Source organism: Heloderma suspectum, chromosome 3 (assembly GCF_057233095.1).
Source record: "Heloderma suspectum isolate Gila_16-S chromosome 3, 16-S_ref, whole genome shotgun sequence".
NCBI classification, from domain to species: Eukaryota; Metazoa; Chordata; class Lepidosauria; order Squamata; family Helodermatidae; genus Heloderma; species Heloderma suspectum.
The window spans coordinates 175,247,977-175,268,423 of record NC_139460.1 but is presented as its reverse complement, the minus strand read 5'-3'; the positions used below and the strand labels follow the sequence as shown (position 1 = coordinate 175,268,423).

The following is a 20,447-nucleotide window of genomic DNA, read 5'->3' as shown; positions in this document are numbered from 1 at the left end:
CGGCGCTTATGGATAGTGTCACCCAAAGGGGGCGGGACTTTGTGGTGTCTTTCCGTAGAGTGTTCTAGGCGCTATTGGTCGCCGTAGATTTTGGTGGACCGCGCAAATTCTCGCGCGCACGTGGTTGGCATTACCGGGGCCATGGACTTCTCCGGTTGGTATCCGCCGCCGCCGCCGCCGCCGCCTCCTTTCCCTGCTTGGGGATCCCACGGGCCTTGGCCGCCGCGGCCTCCCGGGCCCTGGCATTGGTCCTCTCCTCCGCCTCCTCCGCAGCCGCAGCCACCAGGTACGTCGCCCCGACCGCGCCGCCCCCTCGCTGCTCCCCCGGCCCTCGCCTGTGCGGAGCCTACGCAGTGGGTTGTTCAAGGCCGAATCCCCCACCTTTCGATGCTCTTGCTTCACTCTCCTGCTGCCTAGCTTAGGATCGGCCACAACGCGTCATGCTCGCACAGACACGATTACTGCATCTCGGGGGTTGACCCGAAGGCTCGGGGTTTCGCTTGGCGTACGATGCGAGCTTGGCTGCCAGTTCTCTCTCGCCTGCCCCACTGACAGGCGCCCTGTCCCCGGACTCGCCGCTTCCTGGCTCCATTCCGTCCTTCGATCTGCCTCCCCTTAGGTCAGCCCTCCAGATGTGTTGGGTAGCACCTGGGCGATGCTTGGAGTTGTAGTCCAACTGCTTTAGTTATTGGTCTCCTGCGTCTCAGGGTCCCACCGGTGGCATGTCCAGGTCTTCCCCACCTCCCCTGAGTTCTTTTTCCTCCTGCTGCTTCTGTCTGCGATACAGGCCACCAGGCCCTGGAGCTTAGTTTAGGATTAACTGGCGCTATAAGAGGATAGGACATAAGCATAAAGCTGACTTATTAAGACTTGGGGCAGGGGAAGAGTAGCATTCTGAACTGTGCCATTGTTAGTCTGTTTCTCCTGCTGTTTCTCTAGTGTTCATGGTTTCCTCTCTTGCCCCCAGTTTATCTTTGCTCAACACTGTGAAGCAGATCACCCAATCAGCCCACAGTTGAACAGAGGATTGAGCCTGCCCTATACACCAAGCTGGCACTCTTTTCAAGCAGCAGGCCATATTACTTAATGCTGCTTTCACACATGCCATTGTTATATGATATGGTTCTTTCCCATGACAGCCGCACAACTCAGTTGGGGTGTCTGAGACTGGTGTGGGAAGCCTGGTGGATGACCCATGAGATCAAACCTTCCATATATTACCAGTGGGACATAAAGCCTAGCAAGGCCATATCATATTCATTTTATCAATTAATCACAACAGAATAAAATAGCATTTACAAACTGCTAGAAAATGTAATGGTGTGCTACATCAACACAAGACTCAACAGTCTTAAATTTCACTGTAATCATGGTGAATCTATTTTCTTCTGTGAACTTTTTGCATGATTTTATTTCCAGATCAATTTTCTTACATCCTTTTAGGGATCAAATAGGGGGAGTGAAATTTCATTTTGTGCTGTCAGCTTTAAGATTAGACAACTTTCATATCACTTTATATTCTTTAGAAGTTTTTAAAGAAAATTTAAATTGGCACTAAAGTCAAATCACAGTTTTGTCTTAAGTGTGATCTTTTTAATTTGACTGAGCGACTAGTCCCAGAGTCCTTGTAAACAGGCTTGCTTTGTTTTAAAATTTATTAGTTTGTTGCTGGCCAAACAAAAATTGTGGTCACCTCTTTGCCAGGCAAGCACCCTCCCTGTGCCCTTTCCAAAGGGAAGGGACTATGAAGAGCATGCTAGGTTGGGCACTACTGCTTGGATGTACTGGAACATAGGAAGCAAGACTATGGGGTCCATCTAGCCCAGTATTGTTGACACTAAGTGGCAGTGGCTCTCCAGGGTTTCATGCAGGATTCTTTCCTAGCCCTACTTAGAGACATTTGGGATTAAACCTGAGTCCTTCTACAGGCAAAGAAGGTGCTCTACCACTGAGCTACAGCCCCTGATCAAGTGCCTTCAAGAAAGGGCATCCAACCTCGCCCCATCACGTTTCCTGAGGGAAGCGCCACTGAGAAGAGGGGCCATTTGGGCACTGCTGCTTGAAGGCACCATCGGCATCCCATGTCCACCTTTCCTGAGAGAAGAGTGAATAAGAAGAGTGCCCAGTTGGCAGCTGCTGCTTGAAGCATTTTCGGACAGTGGCATCATCAACCTCTCCTCTACCTGCCTTTCCTTCTTCAGAGCAGGAAAGGCTGGCGCAGGGGTGGGTTGGTGATTTGGTCCTGCAGTGCCCACAGCTCTTTGGCATGTTGGGGCCGTGCAACTGCCCCAACAACCCTCAGCTTTCCTCCCAACTTTGCAGCATGCAATCTCAGTCTACCTGTACAGCACCAAACTTGGGAAGAAAGCTGGCTTGCTGTCACACCTGCTAGAGGGTAGTGCCACATTCACTTTTGCGAGCAGAATTGTTGAAGCCTGGTTCCATGTTGTTTGGTATTACAGACACTGCTATGCTGTACGGAGTTGTTTTTGAAATTTTAATCCAGCTATGCTGGCCACAAATCCCCCTCTCACCACTTTTGAGGGATTCTCGTGTATCCTGAAATTGGTTTCTCCCTGGGGCAGATCTGTACATGCCTTTGCAAATTTTCTGCACTTTGGCCATGCCCCTCTTCATAAAACAGAATTGCTAACTTCTGCTCTTTAATTGTCTTGTTTTCAGCTTGCAAGATATGCTATATGTCCATATTTATTCATGGTAATATTCATTGTTACAGAGATTACAGCTAACTAGAGAGATGCAAGATAAGCCACTGACCAAAGCAATTGAAAGCAGGGAAAATCAATAAAAACAAAACACAGGCTTATGTGTTTTGCCCACAGGCTTACAAGCTAAATGACATGACACAAAAAGAAACAAGGATGAGGAGGGAAGATGAAAACAAGCAAACTCACACACTATTTCTTAAAATTGAAGTTAAATAGTACTTCTTATGATGACCAGCTAGAAGAAAAACACTAAAGAGAAGAGCATTGAGAGGAGGAGCCAAATGGGCCTTGCTTCCCATCTCTCCTTTCGATAGAGTTTGAAATTGTAGTTGTGAAATGCGGGTTAAAAAATCTTCTTTTTCTCCTTTTATGAAAGAGCTGCATTTATTGACATGGCTTGTCACTTAATTTTCTTTTCCTTCTGAAATAAATTTGATTTCTTTCAAGCCAGTAATTATATTTGACTTTTAATTGAAGGCAGAAATTGCCATTTTGAAGAAGAATGGCAACGGGGACAAACTGGATCACCACATGTCAGAGCCTGTCAAGGCAGGAACTATAAACAGAAGGTATTTAATTGTAAATTCAGTGTTATTTGTATATGGCTGCCTTTATTCATGCTTATGATTGGGATGGAGAATTTTTCCCAAAATTGCATCTTTTGTGGTTAAAAGAATGACAGATGTATGATTGAAAGAACAGGGCATTGAACTGAAATTTCAGGTTAGCTGTGGACTAAGGGCTGGCTTGCACTTTATGCAGCATAGGAGTTTGTCACATATACCACCAGTGTTGGTAGCTGTGAATACCAAAAAATATGAAGCAGGCAAATGCTTCTAACATGCACTGGATGTGTACCATGAAGCTGCTTGGTAGTATTTCATCCCTATGTGCTTAAAAACATTTGTTTACATCTCCCATTTCACAATATATACTCCAGTGTTTGCAGTGGTATATATGGAAGGTGCTCTTACTGTGGAAATATAAATAGGTCTTGATGGGTTGTCTTAGACACATTCTCTTGATCTTAGTTCCTCGTCTGTAACACAGGAATAATAGTGATTCAGTGGCTGCATTCAGGCATCATGATAAACTACAGTTCATTGTGATGAGGAACAGGCCCTTGGCCTTGCATGCTCCCCCCTCTCCTCCCCTTCGGCATAGCTGCAAAGCAGCTAATTCTGTTTTTGCTTTGTCATTTCATCCAAACTTGACAAAGTGATCTGAATTATGGTTTGTTTGAAACAAGCCAGCTTCATAACTCATGGTTACTCACAGTTTGTTGGATATAGATGAAACAACACGTTCCAGTTTATCAAAACTGGAAGCAAAAGCTTCCCTCCTGGAGGAGGATGGAGGAGCATTTGAGCCTGAGACATGCTGTGGCTCATTCCCATCATGATGAACCAGGAGTAGAGAACTCTTTTTCTGTTGAGGGCCGCATTTCCTTTGGGCACATGCCAGAGCAGTGGCTGAGGCCCTTTCTCTCTGCCACTCCCTTTCCTTCTTCCCTTTTCCTCCCAACCACCCTCTGGGCTGCTGGTGAAGGAACAGAATTATTCTTGCCAGGTCTCTGGAAATTATGCCACGGCCCTCAGGCTGCCTATTCCTGTGATAAACCAGGGTTTATTGTGATGTCTGAATAGGGGTGATGTGAGATTAAATTTTGTTTTTAGGCTATGCAAAGAGGCTGGCTAGTCACTTGTTCAGTACTTGGTTCCAGATCTGGCACGTTATTTTGCATCCATGGGATGGTTCCTGGAACAACTCCTGTGATGCTCAAAGTTAACATCATGCAAGTGATTGTCGTTAATGTCTCCTTTCTCTGTTTGCAGAACAAGAAGAGAAAAGAACCCGTTTTTACTCATTATTGTGATACGTGTGATCGTGGCTTTAAAAACAAGGAGAAATATGAGGAACACATCTCTCAGCACAGGCAGGTGTGTTTCAGTAGTAGGCTAGATTGTGTGTCTCTTAGGGGACCAGTTTATTATTGAGCTCAAGAAATGATGCAACAAATAATCAGACCTAGCACTCCTTCAGCTATGCTGTCATGGGAGCTTGGATCATAGACATAGAAGGGACCTGTACAATTGTTTCATCCAACTGTATGCAATGGCAGCATTTGCTGGGTGTAAAGCATCCCAATTATATATTCATACCGAGTGTCCTATTGGAAATCTCCAGGGAAGCAGACTGCACAGTTTCCCTGTTTTCATAGTTGGGAAGCATTTCAGAGATTTCCTAAAATCTGCTTTGTGCTACTAGTGTGACTACTTGCTATGTAATCCAGCTGTCTCAAGTGGGGAGCAGATTGAAATGGTCCCACTGTTGTATGGAGTTTTGACCACAGCGAAGTCATTTTTGGCAGCAGCCAAACATGATCGGTCCTCTGGCCATGTAGTGCATTAAGTGGGAAAAGAAAGGTCTTAATTGAGGGAAGGGGTAGAATATCAAGGGTGATATTTCAAGCTGTCTTACAGAAGATTTAAGTGTGCATTTTACTGTCCTCACTGAAATGGGTGTTGCTTTTAGAGGCCTTGATCCATTTTAATGGGGTGAATATGTTGTGATTCTTATTCTTAAAGATGAATATTTTTAAAAATTACTTAGGGTGGTTTACAACATGTGGGTGCAGATTTAGAAGGTTTTAATGCTGGAAGGGGCTTTCAGATCTCCCTGAAATAATCATTTTGTTCCAACACTGTAGATGAGAGATATTATTATTCAGCTTTAAGTTACATCTTTTGGTTGAGTACTTTTAGCAGCATATAAAATAGCATAAATAATTGAGTGTTGGATACATGCTACCTGGACCAAAAAGGTTCAGTGAATTTAATGTTACTCAAATTAAAGGAAAGAATACAATTTGTCATGCTGAACTCCTGTTCTCCTTTATAAGAAACACCTTTGTCTGTTACCAGTGAAAAGGGCTGAGATGGCTTGATTGAGCTGCACTTGCTAGGTGTCAAAACCCCTGGTAAGGATATACTTCATCAATGTTCAGTTAGCCTAATGTTGCCAAAATTCAGAATAAAGGTCTGCCTGCTGTCACAGAGAGCCTTGTCAAGCTTAGGGTCAGGCAGCTGACTCTACTGCAAGGGTAACGCAGGCTGATTGTGAAATCAGGAGATTGGCCAGTGGCATCAACAGATGGAGAAGCAGAAAAGGTAAAGGCCAAGGAGATAAAAATGAGAAGAGAAGCAGGAAGTGCAGGACAGCAGAAAGGTTCAGCAGCAATTGCAGCCTGTCATGCTGACAAGCCCACAGCTAATTATACATGTGAAATCCAGTTTAAGAAGTGGTTTCTTTTTTTCTTTCAGTGTACAGAAGATGGCTGTAATTTTAGTGCACATGAAAAACTGGTTCAGATCCATTGGAAAAATGTAGGTATTCCCCCAGTTCAGTTTCAAATCTGACTGTATGTGAATTGCAGTGTTGCTCTTGGTTCAGTTTTTCTTATACATCGTATTTATGGCATTCTGATGGACTGTAAGAAAAAAATCCCCACTCTTCCAGTTTGCTGAAAGTATTGCTAACTGATTGATGAGATGATTGTTTTGAGCAGATATCAGAGGGAGGCAACTTTGGGGCGGGGGGTCCAGGGTCCATTTTTGCCACCCTGTGGGGTGCCCGAAAAAACCTAACCAAAAAATGGCTGTGTTAGAACTACAAAGGTAAATCTTACCTGTATATCACTCCATAACTGCTAACTGCCTAACAGTTGCATCCTGTCAGGCAGGATGCTGTCACAGGATTCTGTAGTTGAGTTAACTAGCATGAGAGGAAGAAGATAATCTAATATTCAGGATCATGGGCTTGAGCACTGGATTATTTAAGAGAAACAGCTTAATACTGAGTAACAAAATAAAGACATCTGTTAACGACTAATAAATACAGATGAGATAAATCTGTATTAACCCTCTCTCTTCATGCTAAAGTATTGAATCAGTCCTTGGAGCATTCTTCTTCCTGCAGTTTCTTAAGAGTTGTGATGACCCTAAAGACAGTATCGGATTACATGGATTTGGTTTGATAGCAGTCTCCAGCAACTCTCCTGACCACTCCCTGGCATCTCTTCCTTCCTTATTCCTATAACTCTTGTGCCTTGAGTCGGTACTCTTTGCTTTAGCTGCCAGATGTGATGTTCTAGTTTAGTGAATATCTAAATATTTGGCTTGTATTCCAGCCTCTGTCCTTAACTTTGTCTCTCCTCATCCCAAAATATTGAGCCAGTATTCTGTGTCTCTTGCTCTCCAACATGCCATTCAGCAAGGCTGCTTGCTTCATCAAGTGCCTTTGGACCATGCCTCATAAGAGGAAAATATAATGGGAATAATAGCAGTCATTATCATTACTTCGCCTCTCTTCTGTGCAGTCTTTTTCTAAAAATTAATTTTAAAAAATACTATTAAAACCCATATTTCATTATGCTTTAAGGTGCTTTTATTTCTTCCTCATTAGATGCATTCTCCTGGTGCCAAACATATCAAATTAGACACGCCAGAGGAAATAGCCAAATGGAGGGAGGAAAGAAGAAAGTGAGTAAAAGTTAATTTGTGTAGATACAGATGTTGGGTCATGAGTGAGGAAAGGAGGTGTTTCTGAAACTTTCTTCTGCAGTTCTTCTCTCTCTCTCTCCACCCACACCCCTCTGTATTTCCATCTTATTTTAGAAAACATTATGGGCTCCTTCCATTCAGTTGTGGGTGCAGCATCCAGGTGGGGAGGTATCCTCGTGAGACATAAGAGTTTGTTCCCTCTCTTCTTAGCTCAGGTGTGCAGGCATCATATCAGGTTGTTAGGCCATTATGCAGAATGGGAGGCACCTCCCACCTCTGCTCAGTCAAGGGTCACATTTCTTAACAGAGTGTAGCGGTAGATGGGAACGTGGGACGTGCATGCAGGCTGTCCATTTTCCCATTGGTGCACTGAATGACCGTGCATATGCATCTTTGGGGGAATGGGGGGAAACAGGGCTCTATTATAATCTATAGGGATCCCGCCACAATAGTCACTCTGCCTCCATTAGGACTGGATCAATCCCTATAGTTATGATTTATTCCATTTCTCCAGGTATATTTCATAGATCTGTGCTTTATTTAAACTTTCACTACTATATCCCTTACTGCTTTTTCCCTTCCTGAGTGTCATGACTGTGAAAGTTCTACTTAACGTCTTATATTTGGATTCAGTTTTCTCTCTTTTTTTTGCTTTCCTTTATTGCATGATTATAGGACAGAGAGATTGTTGGTGCTAATGTTCCATTTGGTGTGATTTTGGCCTAATTCTCACTAAGGTGGTAAACCTCTAACTAGGTTGTACCACTTCAGACTGCAAGTGGGGGCATGTATGATGGAATTCTCCACCATACAATAACATTCCCTGCCTACAGAAAACCAGCTTGTTATGGAGAGGGCTGGCCCCCTACACTTGCCAAGCTTTGCTCTGCTGCCTGGCTTACTCACAGGAATGTAGTGATTGATTATGAGGCTGAATAAGATGAGGCGCTTAAATACTGTAGACATATTAGTAATGAGGCTTCATATGTATGTTGCCCTAGGAATTTTCCTACTTTGGCAAATGTTGAAAAGAAGAAAGCACTAGATAAGGAAAAGGAGCAACGGGGAGAGGTACTTAGAACACTGCAGTTTGGGTAAGCCTTTTTGTAAAGTTGCTGCTCATCCCTTTTCAAGTATTGTTACAATACCAGGAAGAACCGGTTGTTTCTCTTTCGTTGTATTTAATAATATTAAATGTGTTACACCTATGTCCTGCTTTTTCTCCAAGAGGTTCAAAGTAGTTTTGAGGAGATTTCCAGGTGGTCCCCACATAGGTATAGGCTCAGCCCAGGCCTGCTTCAGTTGTGATTATACTGAGCACCTCATCCATTCTGTGGGTTAGAATGCTTGTAGTGGTCAAGCCGTTGCAAACTAGCCTGTTTGTCAGGCATGGATTAGCCTTTACCACCAGCACTAGTTAAGGTTGCTGGCTCTACCCCGCTGCAACTAGAATAGATCTGTAAAATCTGCAAAACCGCTTTGCAGTTTTAATTTTTGTGAACTGCCCAGAGAGCTCCGGCTATTGGGTAATATAGAAATGAAGTAAATAAAATAATATAAAAATTGGGCTTCAGAATAAACAAGAGTTATAGCAGGTGGCTTAGTCCAACATGTCACCCACTACAGGAAGAATACATCACACTGTTAATGTCCAAGGGTTGCATTTCTCAAACTCTTTCTACTTGGGTAGAACTATGGTATGCAAGATTGTGAACTTGATTAGAAAGGACCTGTGTAAGATGGGTGGGTGAGAGGTTATGAGTCTGTGTCACAGTTTACATAGGAAATGGCCTGGAAAAAATGTTCATACACTTTCTTCTTTCAGCAAGATGAAGGGAATGTGGAAACCTTCTCAGTATGAGACTTCTAGGCAACAAGTAAAAGAAAGAAGGCGAACAAATCGCTTCTGGAACAAATCTAGGAGTGTGCCTGATAGTGCTAAAGATCTCCCCCTGAATGCTCCAGCTGCAGCTACAACTGGCCCAGACAGCCATGGAAATGAGAAGGAATTTGGAAAGGAGCCTGCTGGAGAGAGAGACATGTCTATGGGAGATATAGATCCCCTTAGCATTCTGGCCAGTAGTGATCCTGGTAAGACCCTTCCTTAGGTTTTGTTTCTGGACAAAACTCAAGAGTGAGGGGCGTGGGAGTGGAAATGAGCCCCTGAGACTGCCTTCTGAAGGAACTGGCTGAGTGGCCATTGAGTCTGCTGAGGGAGCGGATCATCTTAGCTGTGGAGAAGCCCAGTTCCCCTCCGCCAACACAAGGCATTGCTGCTCTCCTCAAAGCAGGGATCGGCAAAGCCCTCAGTCCTGGTGCTGTTGATGGCAATGGAGAGTCGAGTCAGGTTTTTTATGTATCCCTTTTGTGCAGTTAGTGCACTGAAAAGTGGGTTCACCTGGAACCACTAGGAAAGAAGAGTCTGGGGAGGCCATCACCACATCTAAAGAGCTCTCAGGTCATGGTGCTTGCCTCCACAGAATACACACACACGTTACTTGGAGCCACTCAGCAGGAGGATTCTGGAACGGTTGTTGCAACTTCAGCTGCTACCACTGCTGTGGCTGCCTCCAAACCACCTAGTAGTAAAAAGGGGGAGAGAAGGCTGCAAGATGGAGGAGGGGAGAGGTTGTTGTGCACAAGAGCATGTACATGGGTGTGCATGCTTGAAAGTGAAAACTTCCTTCCTTGCAAGTCTGTACTTGATCCTTAATCATTCAAAAGGGTATAACTACCATAACCTCTCATTGTTCACTATGTTGATTTGTTGCTTTTATTTTTATGAAGTGATTTTTTTTGAGTCCACGTTTTCACATGGAATGTTTATGAGTAAGGAACTGACATGGCAACCAGATAAACTTCCTGTTGAGGTGATTGGACTCTATAGGCTGGAGGTACTGTTAAAGGAGATGAATTGCATTACAATGAGCCTCTCATCTCAAAACAAAATTAAAAGTGGGTGAGTTTTGCTCATGATTATGTCTTATTCACATGACCTATGTAGAAGCCACAAGTCTTTCAGTGCAGGAAGACATTGGTTGAGCTACAACCAATTATTTATTTATCATATTTTGCAGGTATATATGAATTTGTAGTTATTCCCTGTTGGTGTATAATCTTGTTCCTCATAGAGAATCATCATTCTTCCTTGTTTGTACTTCTCCCAGTAGGAAGGCTTAATGCTCATTAGGCTTTGTGGAGCTGTGGCCCATTCTGATCTTGTGTCCCTCAGCTAAAACGGTTGTACAACCACAGCCTGTAAGCCGCATGCAGCCCTCCACCCCCACCCCAGTTGATGGGCTGGGCTGCAGGGAAAAGACAACTGCTAGTAGTTCTCTAAGGGATACCCCTTCCAGAGAGATCCTGGGGGGTTGTCTGTAGCACAGATGTCATTCATGGGGAAAGAAGGAATGTTTTTCAGAGCTATGCAGTAGTTCAAATATTTCTGCATTGTAACTGAAAACGAGTGTTTTATAACTCAACCTGTCTTTATTGCAATCTGAATACTTATACTGAACATCTTGATAGGGCCGTGTGAAACCTTGATAATGCACCTCTTCACCCCAAATACGCAGAGACATTTTTCAAATGTTGTAATGTGGATCAGTCCACATATGTGAGTAGCTGAACATGGCTGCAGATTATTATGGGGGAGAGGGAGCCATACACAATAGGGCACAGAGGCACAGCCCAGTGATGGCTAAAGCAGTTTGTAGGTTGTAATTTTTTGCCTTCTTCCAGATTCAGACAAGGAAGTGGGTGCTGCAAAAGATGGAGCTCTAGGAATGAGTGTTGTTCCAAAGCAGGTGACTTCGGCTCTGAGTTCGCTGGTGGCCAACTATGGCAGTATGTCAGAAAGTGAGAATGAACCAGATGGTAAGATGGACTGTTCATTTCCCCCTCCTCTGTGTGATGAGAAGTATTAATCTAAGTAACTATTTTTCACCCTTGAAAGGAACATACTGACCTGGTTCGCACATAATAGTAACCCATGGTTTATTTAACCCATGGGTTGTTACCCTACCTAGGGTTTGTCTGGCAGACAATCAAACTGTGGTTTGTTTTCTTAATCCCTGGGTTGTTTGTGTGCTCCTTCCCTGTATCCCAGATGTTTTTATGGTATTGTAGTACTGGCATGTTGGGGCGGTTGCCCTCTCTTGCCCACTGCCTCTGTAGCCTGATGGAATAACCCATGAATAACCCACAGTTCTGGGTTCACATGTAATGACAACCCATGGTTTAAACAATCCAGGGTTCACAACCCAACAACAAACCATGGGTTCTCTTTCTGGGTTGTCTGTGGTTAACAACTATGGTTTGTTAGTGCAGCTGGGTTCATAATACGCCAGAATTCAACCTCTCGGTTAAATAAACTGTGGGTTATGTGGTTTATCTGGTGTTTAATGTCTGCTTGTCCTTCTTCTGGCAAGAACTTAGGGCAGCCTACAGGCATAGCACACCTCCCTGCTCCCTACTTCAGATCTTCACCAGCCACTTAGTATTCAGGCCTTGGCTATCTACTTTCTCCTCAACTTTCTCCTAGTCCTTCTAGCATACCACACCAACCAGCAACAGACTTTTCTTCATGCTGAATGACCAACAACTCTAACTGAATCCCTGATTGTTAATTGTCACTTTCCAACTGCAATTTTTCACCTACCTAGAACCACTAGCCAATCAGAATCTGATGTTTCCCAGACCAATCAAAATTGAATTTACCTGATCCAGGCTCCATAGAGAAATATTCAATGCAATCATCTCTCTCTCTCCCCCTTTCAGTATTATTAACAAGCAGCTACTACTAACACAGGCCTTTGCCATACTAAGAACACTCGGCCCGAGGCCCACACAGATACATTATGGCCTCATAAAGCACCCAAACATTACTGAACAACAGCAGTTACTTACATGGCACTTTTCACATATACCCATAGAATTAAAGCATTCTGAGTCCAGGAACTTGTTTTGACTACCAGAACTGAATGGAGCCCGGTTCTTTCACACAAAAATCAACTCCTGGCTACTGCAAGCTGTCTTTTTTCAGCAGTATAATGTGTGTGTACATGTGTGTGTAAGGTGAGAGGAGTCATTTTGATAAACAACCGAGAGCCAAAAACTTTTGCTGATATAGTGGAAATCACTCAGACATCTACCGGTAGATTTTGATCTACCTTCTGCCCACCCCTGTTTAAGTGATATGGTCTGCTGCTTAGGTGACATTTTGTGCCTAGTTGCTGATCACTGAAGTACAAAACATGGAAGTCTGATGCATTGGTTCAATTCAGATATGCCAAATCCTAATTAAGTTTCCTTAATTGCTTTAAATAGATTTGAGCAGTGAATGGAACAATATTATGTGTGTTTTAATGGGAAAATGACAGTTCTACACACATGCACCATTCATATTTGATGGAACACACCTGGATCTTTGTACTTGACTCTCGGCACCGAAGTACAACTGTCACGTAAGAAGCAGTTGCTGTTCTGATGGTGACAGCAGAGATAATGCTCCATTGCATAGTATTTTGAATTTTGTTTAGACGTGCCATAAGACTTCTAAGATATTTTCTCTCTTCCAAAACATTAATTTTACAGACAGGCTGATCTCATTTCTGTCAGTTAATTTTTATATACACAACCTGAGTCAATCTAATGAGTTTATTGCTTTGTATAGTCACAACTTCAACATGTAACTATAGTTAAACTGTAATGCACATGAATTAGGTATGTGTTTTGATTTTCCTACCTCAGAGTTAGACAGGGTTGGACAACCTTCCACATGAGGCTAAAATTGTTCAGGTGTTCTGGTTGGGGAAAAAGAATGACTAAAGGGATGGGTGATCCCCGTAAAGGTTTATAAAATTATGCATGATGTGAAGAAAGTAGATAGATGCTTTTTCTTTTCCTGTAACAAGGGAGTTATCAATTGACTGGCAAATCAGGACAAACAAAAATACTTTTTAAATATAGAATGTGTAATTGACTTCAGGAATTCACTGCCACAAGATCTGGTGATGGCCAGTAGCTTAAATGGCTTTAAAAGGGGGTTAGACATGTTCAATGAGGATATTAACAGCTATTAGCCATGATGCCAATGATATCTCAAGGTTTAGAGTCAATGAACAGGCAGCATCAGCAGAGAACTATAACCTTCATGTTGTGCTTGTGGACTTCCCAGAAGCATCGGGGTGCCTATGATGGAAGACAGGATGCTGGACTAGATAGACCCTTGGTCTGATCCAGCAGAGCCCTTCTGCATGTGTTTATAGTACACTATTGCAACTGGAGTTGTTAATGGCTGTATTGGCACAAAACGCTAAGCTGGAATTCTTCAGAATCCTGGTTTGCCATTCATGAGTAATCATGCTGATACATCCTGCCCATTCACTCCTGCTTGTCTGTTCTTACAAGAGGGAGTGGGTTAACTAACCAGGAACTTATCAAGGGAGAAACTGACTTGTTGCTCCTCTAACAAGCCTGGATCCACAAGCCAACTTCTGGCTTTTTAGAGGAATGACAAGCTAGGCATCCCAGTTCAGATGTAGTGATAAGCAGTACCTCCCTTGTACGTTCCTGATTACTTTAGGTGCTTCTGCATGCAGCGAGAGCCAAGCAGGAGCAATCAGGACCACATGCACAAGCCGGTGAAAACCTGTTTTTCTTTTTACTGCACAAGCACATTCTGAAGAATTCTGGCTTAGTGTTTTGTGCAATCACGGCCAATGCCTTAAACTAGACTAATTTGTTCTTCCCAAGTAAGACAGACTTGATTTTACTTGGGCATTAAAAACAAACAGGTTTTCCCCTGGGATGGGAGGCAAGTAGCCAGATAACTACTATGTCCACCTGGGAATATATGTAGTATGAAATATGCAACCTTTCTCTGCAGCTATATGTCTAATAGGTGCATGCTGTGGTCTAGTCTTCTTTTCAACTGAAACTGAGAATGTCAGGAACTTGGGTTCCATACCAGGATCCAGATTCCATATCAAATATATGGGTTACTGATTTATTACATTCCTGTACTGCTCACAGTATAGTTTTTTGAGTAGAGTTGAATACTGTACTTCAATAAACAAAAAATAGAACCATGCATAACAACCTGGATAAAAAGAGGCTCTACATATGTACTGTTTATGGATTACCTCCAGCTGTGCTGTTTAAACTAAATTGAACTGTATATATGTGGTTAAGAGTAAAGCTGGAATTATATGCTACATGGATTATCACATATGCCCTTGACTTCTACTGTTTATAGGATTGGTAAGTTAAATTAAAAAATGAACTTTAATACTGGCTATTGCATTATTCTAAAAAAATCATAATTGTATTTTGGCACAAACAATGCAAATAAACTATTTGCACCAATACTCTTAACACTGAATATCCTTTCATAGCTCTGAGCAATTTCACTTTGAATCTATTTTGTGCACTACTCTGTTGCTTAATCTGAGCAGTGCTTAGATGTTTTACCATTTGTTGTTATTTTATAAAATAGAGCCCATCAAGACTGCAGCAAAAGGACTTGTTGAAAACCAGGCAATTCTCAGAAGTATTCATTCAAATATCCCTCAAAACCTTAAAGACACAGACCACAAAGAAGCTACCAATGATATAGATGCAACACTGGGGGGGACAGATCAACGTACAGTACGCACCAGAGGTCCAAACAGACAGAGGAAGGCGCTTTCTGTATTACCAAAACACCGTCCAACTCTGCTGGAAATGGTAAGCTATGTTTACTTTCAGTATGCTTTTACTCACTAGAGAGGGGTGTTACCATTTGAAGTAGAATCTTCTGTGTCTTCAGCACATACTTGTTGGTTAATGTTCTAAGCGGTCTCTGACCTAGAAGGATTTTACTGTATCAATCCTGAAAGCAGAGTTTTATCTTCTTAGTAAGGAAATCCCTAGAGATCAAGCATGTCTCCCTTGTCTTGTTCTTTAGCTTGGTTTTTGATGGTAAATACATTTTCCAGTTGGGACAGGTAGCTGTGGTCCTTCAAATTTGAAGGTACTGCTGATATAGCAGGAATAATGAAGGCAAAATAAAATGCTACTTGACCATTTGTTGTATGAAAATTGTGAAGAAGAATTGCACTGCATAATCCAGTCTCTCCTGCAGGCAGTGACAGACAAGCTTGCCAAACTGTGCTGTCTTCTGTCCTCCATCTCCTGAATATATATTACGTGTATAGCTATGCAAAATATCTTTTTGAGAACATTAGAGAAATGCAGTTATTTCTTGATCCAATATACTACCCAAGAGATAGACTAAGATAACTGAATTAATACCAGAGGAGGTAGCAGATTGCTGTTTGCTCAGATTGATTGATTGAGCCTGCAGGGACTTTGACTAAAGGGGCTTGTTTATGTTCTGAATATTAATTTCTCTATCAAAAAGTAATTAACTTATTTACATTCAGAAGCAATAATGCTGAGTTTGTGGTCAGTAACAGCTTTTGTTGCTAGACAATTTAGTCACTTCAGTACAAAGTTTGCAGGACAAACCCACCCCCACTTGTTATGCTGAGGCATGGGAGAACTGGGACATCCCAAGTAAGAGGAGCAGAAATAAGGAATACAGAGGTTGTGGAAATTAGCAACTGGCAGATACTAGAGTATTTAGTGAATCTTCTTTCAATGTGGAAGAGTTAAAGAACCTTACCTTAGGTTAGATGCTGTAAAAACATAAAGTGTGCCCAATCTCTGAGGAAATCAGGTAAACTTTATTCTGTGATCATTATTTTATAATCCTAGCACTGTATGCAGTTGTGTTTGTATAGTTCTCTGAATGTTATTGGGGATATGCTTCATTCACTACCTTCCTTAGCATAGGACATTTGTTTGCATTCCACACCTTTTCTGTGACATAGTAGAGAAATCCTCACACTGCTCCACTGTGTATGGCCAGAAAGCACCAACACTTGTGTTGCATTGCCTTTCTGAAGCATTACCTGTTTATGGAATTTGTATCTCATGTGCAAATAGCTTTTTCAAGCCAGTTTATAAAGCAACATAAATTTAATAAAACAGAACTAAAAACAGCAGCTAAAATCCACTAAAAGCATTTCAAATACTATTAAAAGCACACGAAACAGGACAGACTTAGAAGTTGTATTGTGTGGAGAACATTATTAATAGAAAAACTATTGTATGATATCTACAAAGTAACTGTAATAATAGAAATTCTGCTATAATGGCAGTGTTGAACATCTTTCAGGCAGTAAAGGGGTATATGCACCAGGCAACCTGGTATTGGTTTGTCCCCTCCAAAGCTGCAGTTGAAAGGCCTCTCATCTCCTATAATGTTTTCCTTATGAGGCTGTCATACCAGGATGGTTCTTGACCTCTAAAGTTATGACATGGTTCTTTCTATCTCGAGTGTGCATATCATAATGCCATTTCAAGCATGCAGTATATTTCTCAAGTTCCATCACAACTCAGCTCTCAATAAATCTGGTCTGACCTTCACCCCCATAGTGAATAATCCATAGTTCCAAATTCTTTTAAATGTCTGAGGTAGATATTCCAGTTTCTGGCACTTCCTTCTTAAAAAATTCAAACCCTATGTGTTGGAAACCCATTTGCTGATTGTTCTATAATCATAGCACTATATGCAGTTCTGTTTGTAAAGTTCTCTGAATGTTAGTACTCTCTCTTTCTTTCTCCTAGCTGTTAGCAAAGGACATACGGCACGAAAGGAACATGATTCTGCAGTGCATTCGCTATATCCTCCAAAATGATATCTTTGGACTCCATTTGGAGACTGGTTCAACAGCACACGTGGAGACTGGACCAAATTCTCAAGAAATGCAAGAGCTTTTGGCAGATGGGCATATTAAATCTAACAGCTCTTGTAGCCTTGACCATCAATTAGCAAAACCAGATGAATTATTTGTAAGCCAAAGCAAGGAGGCATCTATATTTCAGGCTTCCAAAATTTCTCATGCTGTTGATGAGGAGGTTTGGGAATCCACAGAAATTCATTGTAAAGAAAACTGACTTTGTTGCGGTCATGGATAACCAGAAGATTCATGGGCCGTTTGAGGATTCTTTCGAAAGTAATCAAATTGTATATTGCATCAAAAGAGTTTGTGGAAACAAAAGCAGTCCTTTGGATGGAAACTTCCACCCACTTTGACAACTATATTGGTCTTGTAGTATTTTTCTTGAAGGTTTTATTTTTTGCACCTCATAAGTTCTAAATAGAAATCACATTAAAACTGCTTTATTGGATGTCCATTTCAGCTTTTTTGTGTAAAGCTAAACTAGATGTGACAGCAGCATCCACTGTATCAAAAGGGGCACACCGGTGAGAGGGGAGCTGAGCCCCTTTCCTGCCTGACCTCCCTGTGGTCTATTGCTTCCAGACCAGCTTATTACTAGTATCACAGCCAGGCTGTGCAGGTGGGAATGGAGGAGTTAGGGAGACAGTGGGGAGGTCAGGCAGGGGAGGAGTAGGCTCCCTGCATCTGTGCAGCCTCTGGACCCCATCTCCCCCTTTCACTTCATAGGTAAATGTTACAGACAAATGACCAAGAAATGTTATTGCTACCACAGTGTCTAGTTATTATATGGGTCAAACTACTTTCTGAAGCATCAGCAGGCAGCATTTGTTGCCATTGTTGGGAGAAAGGTGGAAGAGAGCACGTAAAACAAGAAGCCTCTAAAACATCCAGTCTACCAGTAGGCCTATTATCTCCAACACCAGAATGGAGGACACATTCTTTTCTCCCTACCAAACTGATTTGGATAATTTTAGTTTTATTATCTGTTTATTCCCAGGCATGCGACGCAATTTGATGAAAATTTTCCATTAGGGAGGAACAGTATGTAAACATGTTTAATTGCTCAGATTAGATGTTTTTTTTGCCCTGGGTTGACCTTGAAATCTGATTTTCATTCCAATTAAGGCAGTCCATGACATGGTAGAGCCACTTGAAGATACAGCCATGAGAAGGCTGTGCTCCCTGTGGCAGGCCTCATACAGTTCTGCCAACTTTCACAATGCAGTCGCAAACAGCAAAGAATAAACAAAAGGTTGGGTATGGCAGAGATAGTGAATATTCCTGAAATGGAGTGGGCAGCTGTTCACATGAATGGTAGGATTGCCACATAGGATGACATGACTGCATTTTTAAATGGCTATTGTACTGCTGGTTCCATCTAATGTAATTTTTTTGACATGTGAATTAATATGGAAAAGAAGTGGAAGCAATTCTTTAGTGTACTGCAAAATTGGATAGAAAGCAGCAGGAATCAAATTTCATGTTTATGTACATTTGCATTTACTTATTATTTATATCCTGCCCTCCCATTGTAAAAAGTGGCTCTGGACCACTTACATCATACTAAAACAATCAGTAAACATAATAACCAACAACGAAGTAGGATCACAAGAGGTACAAGTATCTTAAAATGGGGAATCGGCTAAATAAAGCTATTTAGCTCAGCAGGCCAAAGGTCTGTTGAAATAAAAATGTCTTGGCCAAGGGCTAAGAGACCAGGAGAGAGAGGAGCCCCATGCGGCATCAAGAAGGCCCTCTCCTGTGTCCCAGTAAGTTGTGCCTTCGCTGCTGATGGGATGCAGAGCAGGGCCTCTCGGCAGATCTCGAAAAGTGGGAGGCTCAAATGGGAGGAGATCATCTTTTTGTTCTAAACATAGGTTATGACAGGATAGTAGGTGTGAGTCACTGCTTTGGCAGAAGGATTTGGACAAGGCAAAGGGCTGAAACCTTGGCAGGGTGAAGATGCCTATTCCCTGATTAGTGTAACATCCTACACTTCTTGCATAATTTCTCAGTATTTAGCATAAACTGCCCTCAGATTTTCAAAAGGCTTCCCTATAATGCTGAATGTTCACAACGTGTCCCTGGGTAACTTTTCCATTAATAAAATGCTCTTCATGCTTTTTCATATACCATCTGGGCTGGTATAAAGACCATACATGCAGTGGGGGATTGGTTCACTCATGCCTCTGCCATCACCTGTAGAATTTTTGTTTTGAAAGCTGGGAAGTGGCAGGAGAGGTGAAGAATAAACCTCGTACATAAAAAGAGTACATGTGGCTTGATCAGGACCCTATGTCCACACACATCCCTACAAATGTGCTCCTGCAGCCCATGGTCTACAGGGCAGGCCAGTATGTGAATCAGTTTTCACTCCACAAGTATTCCTTGATTAACCTTTCTACTTTTTCTAGGTGCAAAAGGGTCCTGAGGCTTTTTGTCCTTACTCCATTAGACCTCTGCTTGTTCATGTGGACTGCTAGTTGACAGCTACCTCTTTCCATATTGGTTACTCTAAATAATCATTAAGGACCTTGTCCATATGCTCGTTATTTGCATTATGTCCTATAACTAGCATTCCTAAATTTTCCATGCTAGGAAACAGTAGAGCAGAACTTATACCTAGATCTTTCCTTCTCCTTTGTCAGATTGGCGATACAAATGTTCCTTACTAGAGTTTCCAGATTTAACTTTATTTGCCATTACTGGCTTTGAATTTAGTGAATGCTTGCCGTAAAAAGAATATGGGTGTTTTGGGCTTCTGCCCAAAGTGTGCGTACATGTGCTTGCACAACCATAAAAAAACTATTTGTTTTCTGTAATCTGTTGCTGGAGTTCCTATATACTTGGACAACTAGCAGTTTATACATCTTCTAGCATAGGGATTCTCTGAGGCTTCCAGCCTGAATGTCATAGGTGTCTGCCTCAATATTAAGGGCACAATCCTATCCAGATAGGTGGCTGCCTCCAAACTCGGAGGCGACCGCCTATCCAATGCAGGGCAGTAGCAGCACGGAGGTTCCCTCCGCGCTCCTCTTGTCCTGCATTTTCGGCTAGACAGCTGATTTCAGCTGTCTAGCCGCGGGAGGGCTGTGTGGGGGAGGAGGCTGCTGTACGACACATTGGATGTGTCCTACAGGCATTTCGGTCCTCCCCTGCCCCCAGCCACGCCCCTTTTCAGCTGTTCCGTGCTCCTCTTGTGAGCGCGGATAGCAGGGCTGTTCTGCTCTGCTTGTGAGGCAGCGTGGAACTGGGGGGAGGTCGCTTCTCCGGGAACTGACCTTGGAGCACAGGCTCTGAGATCAGTCCCCGGAAAACAACATATCCTATGGCCGTCTAGCAGCCACAGGACTGCTCCCTCCATG

At 42.5% G+C, this 20,447-nt stretch overlaps 1 protein-coding gene across 1 annotated transcript; it reads left to right on the top strand.

Moving 5' to 3' along the window:
- Positions 1–112: 112 nt before the first annotated feature.
- On the top strand, positions 113–19,345 carry NUFIP1 (nuclear FMR1 interacting protein 1). Its single transcript, XM_084844954.1, has 10 exons — positions 113–286; positions 3,207–3,298; positions 4,565–4,669; positions 6,053–6,115; positions 7,194–7,270; positions 8,293–8,385; positions 9,117–9,382; positions 11,033–11,167; positions 14,790–15,019; positions 16,967–19,345. Exons 1-10 carry the CDS (start codon positions 142–144, stop codon positions 17,294–17,296), a joined length of 1,536 nt encoding a protein of 511 aa, XP_084701080.1. The 5' UTR covers positions 113–141; the 3' UTR covers positions 17,297–19,345.
- The last annotated feature ends 1,102 nt before the right edge of the window (positions 19,346–20,447 follow it).

Bases quoted from the DNA above. Each gene is read 5' to 3' on its own strand.
- NUFIP1 (XM_084844954.1), top strand. From the start codon at position 142: ATGGACTTCTCCGGTTGGTATCCGCCGCCGCCGCCGCCGCCGCCTCCT. The intron at 287-3,206 runs GTACGTCGCCCC...TTTTAATTGAAG, and splicing joins TCCGCAGCCGCAGCCACCAG to GCAGAAATTGCCATTTTGAA. The intron at 11,168-14,789 runs GTAAGATGGACT...TTTATAAAATAG, and splicing joins AAGTGAGAATGAACCAGATG to AGCCCATCAAGACTGCAGCA.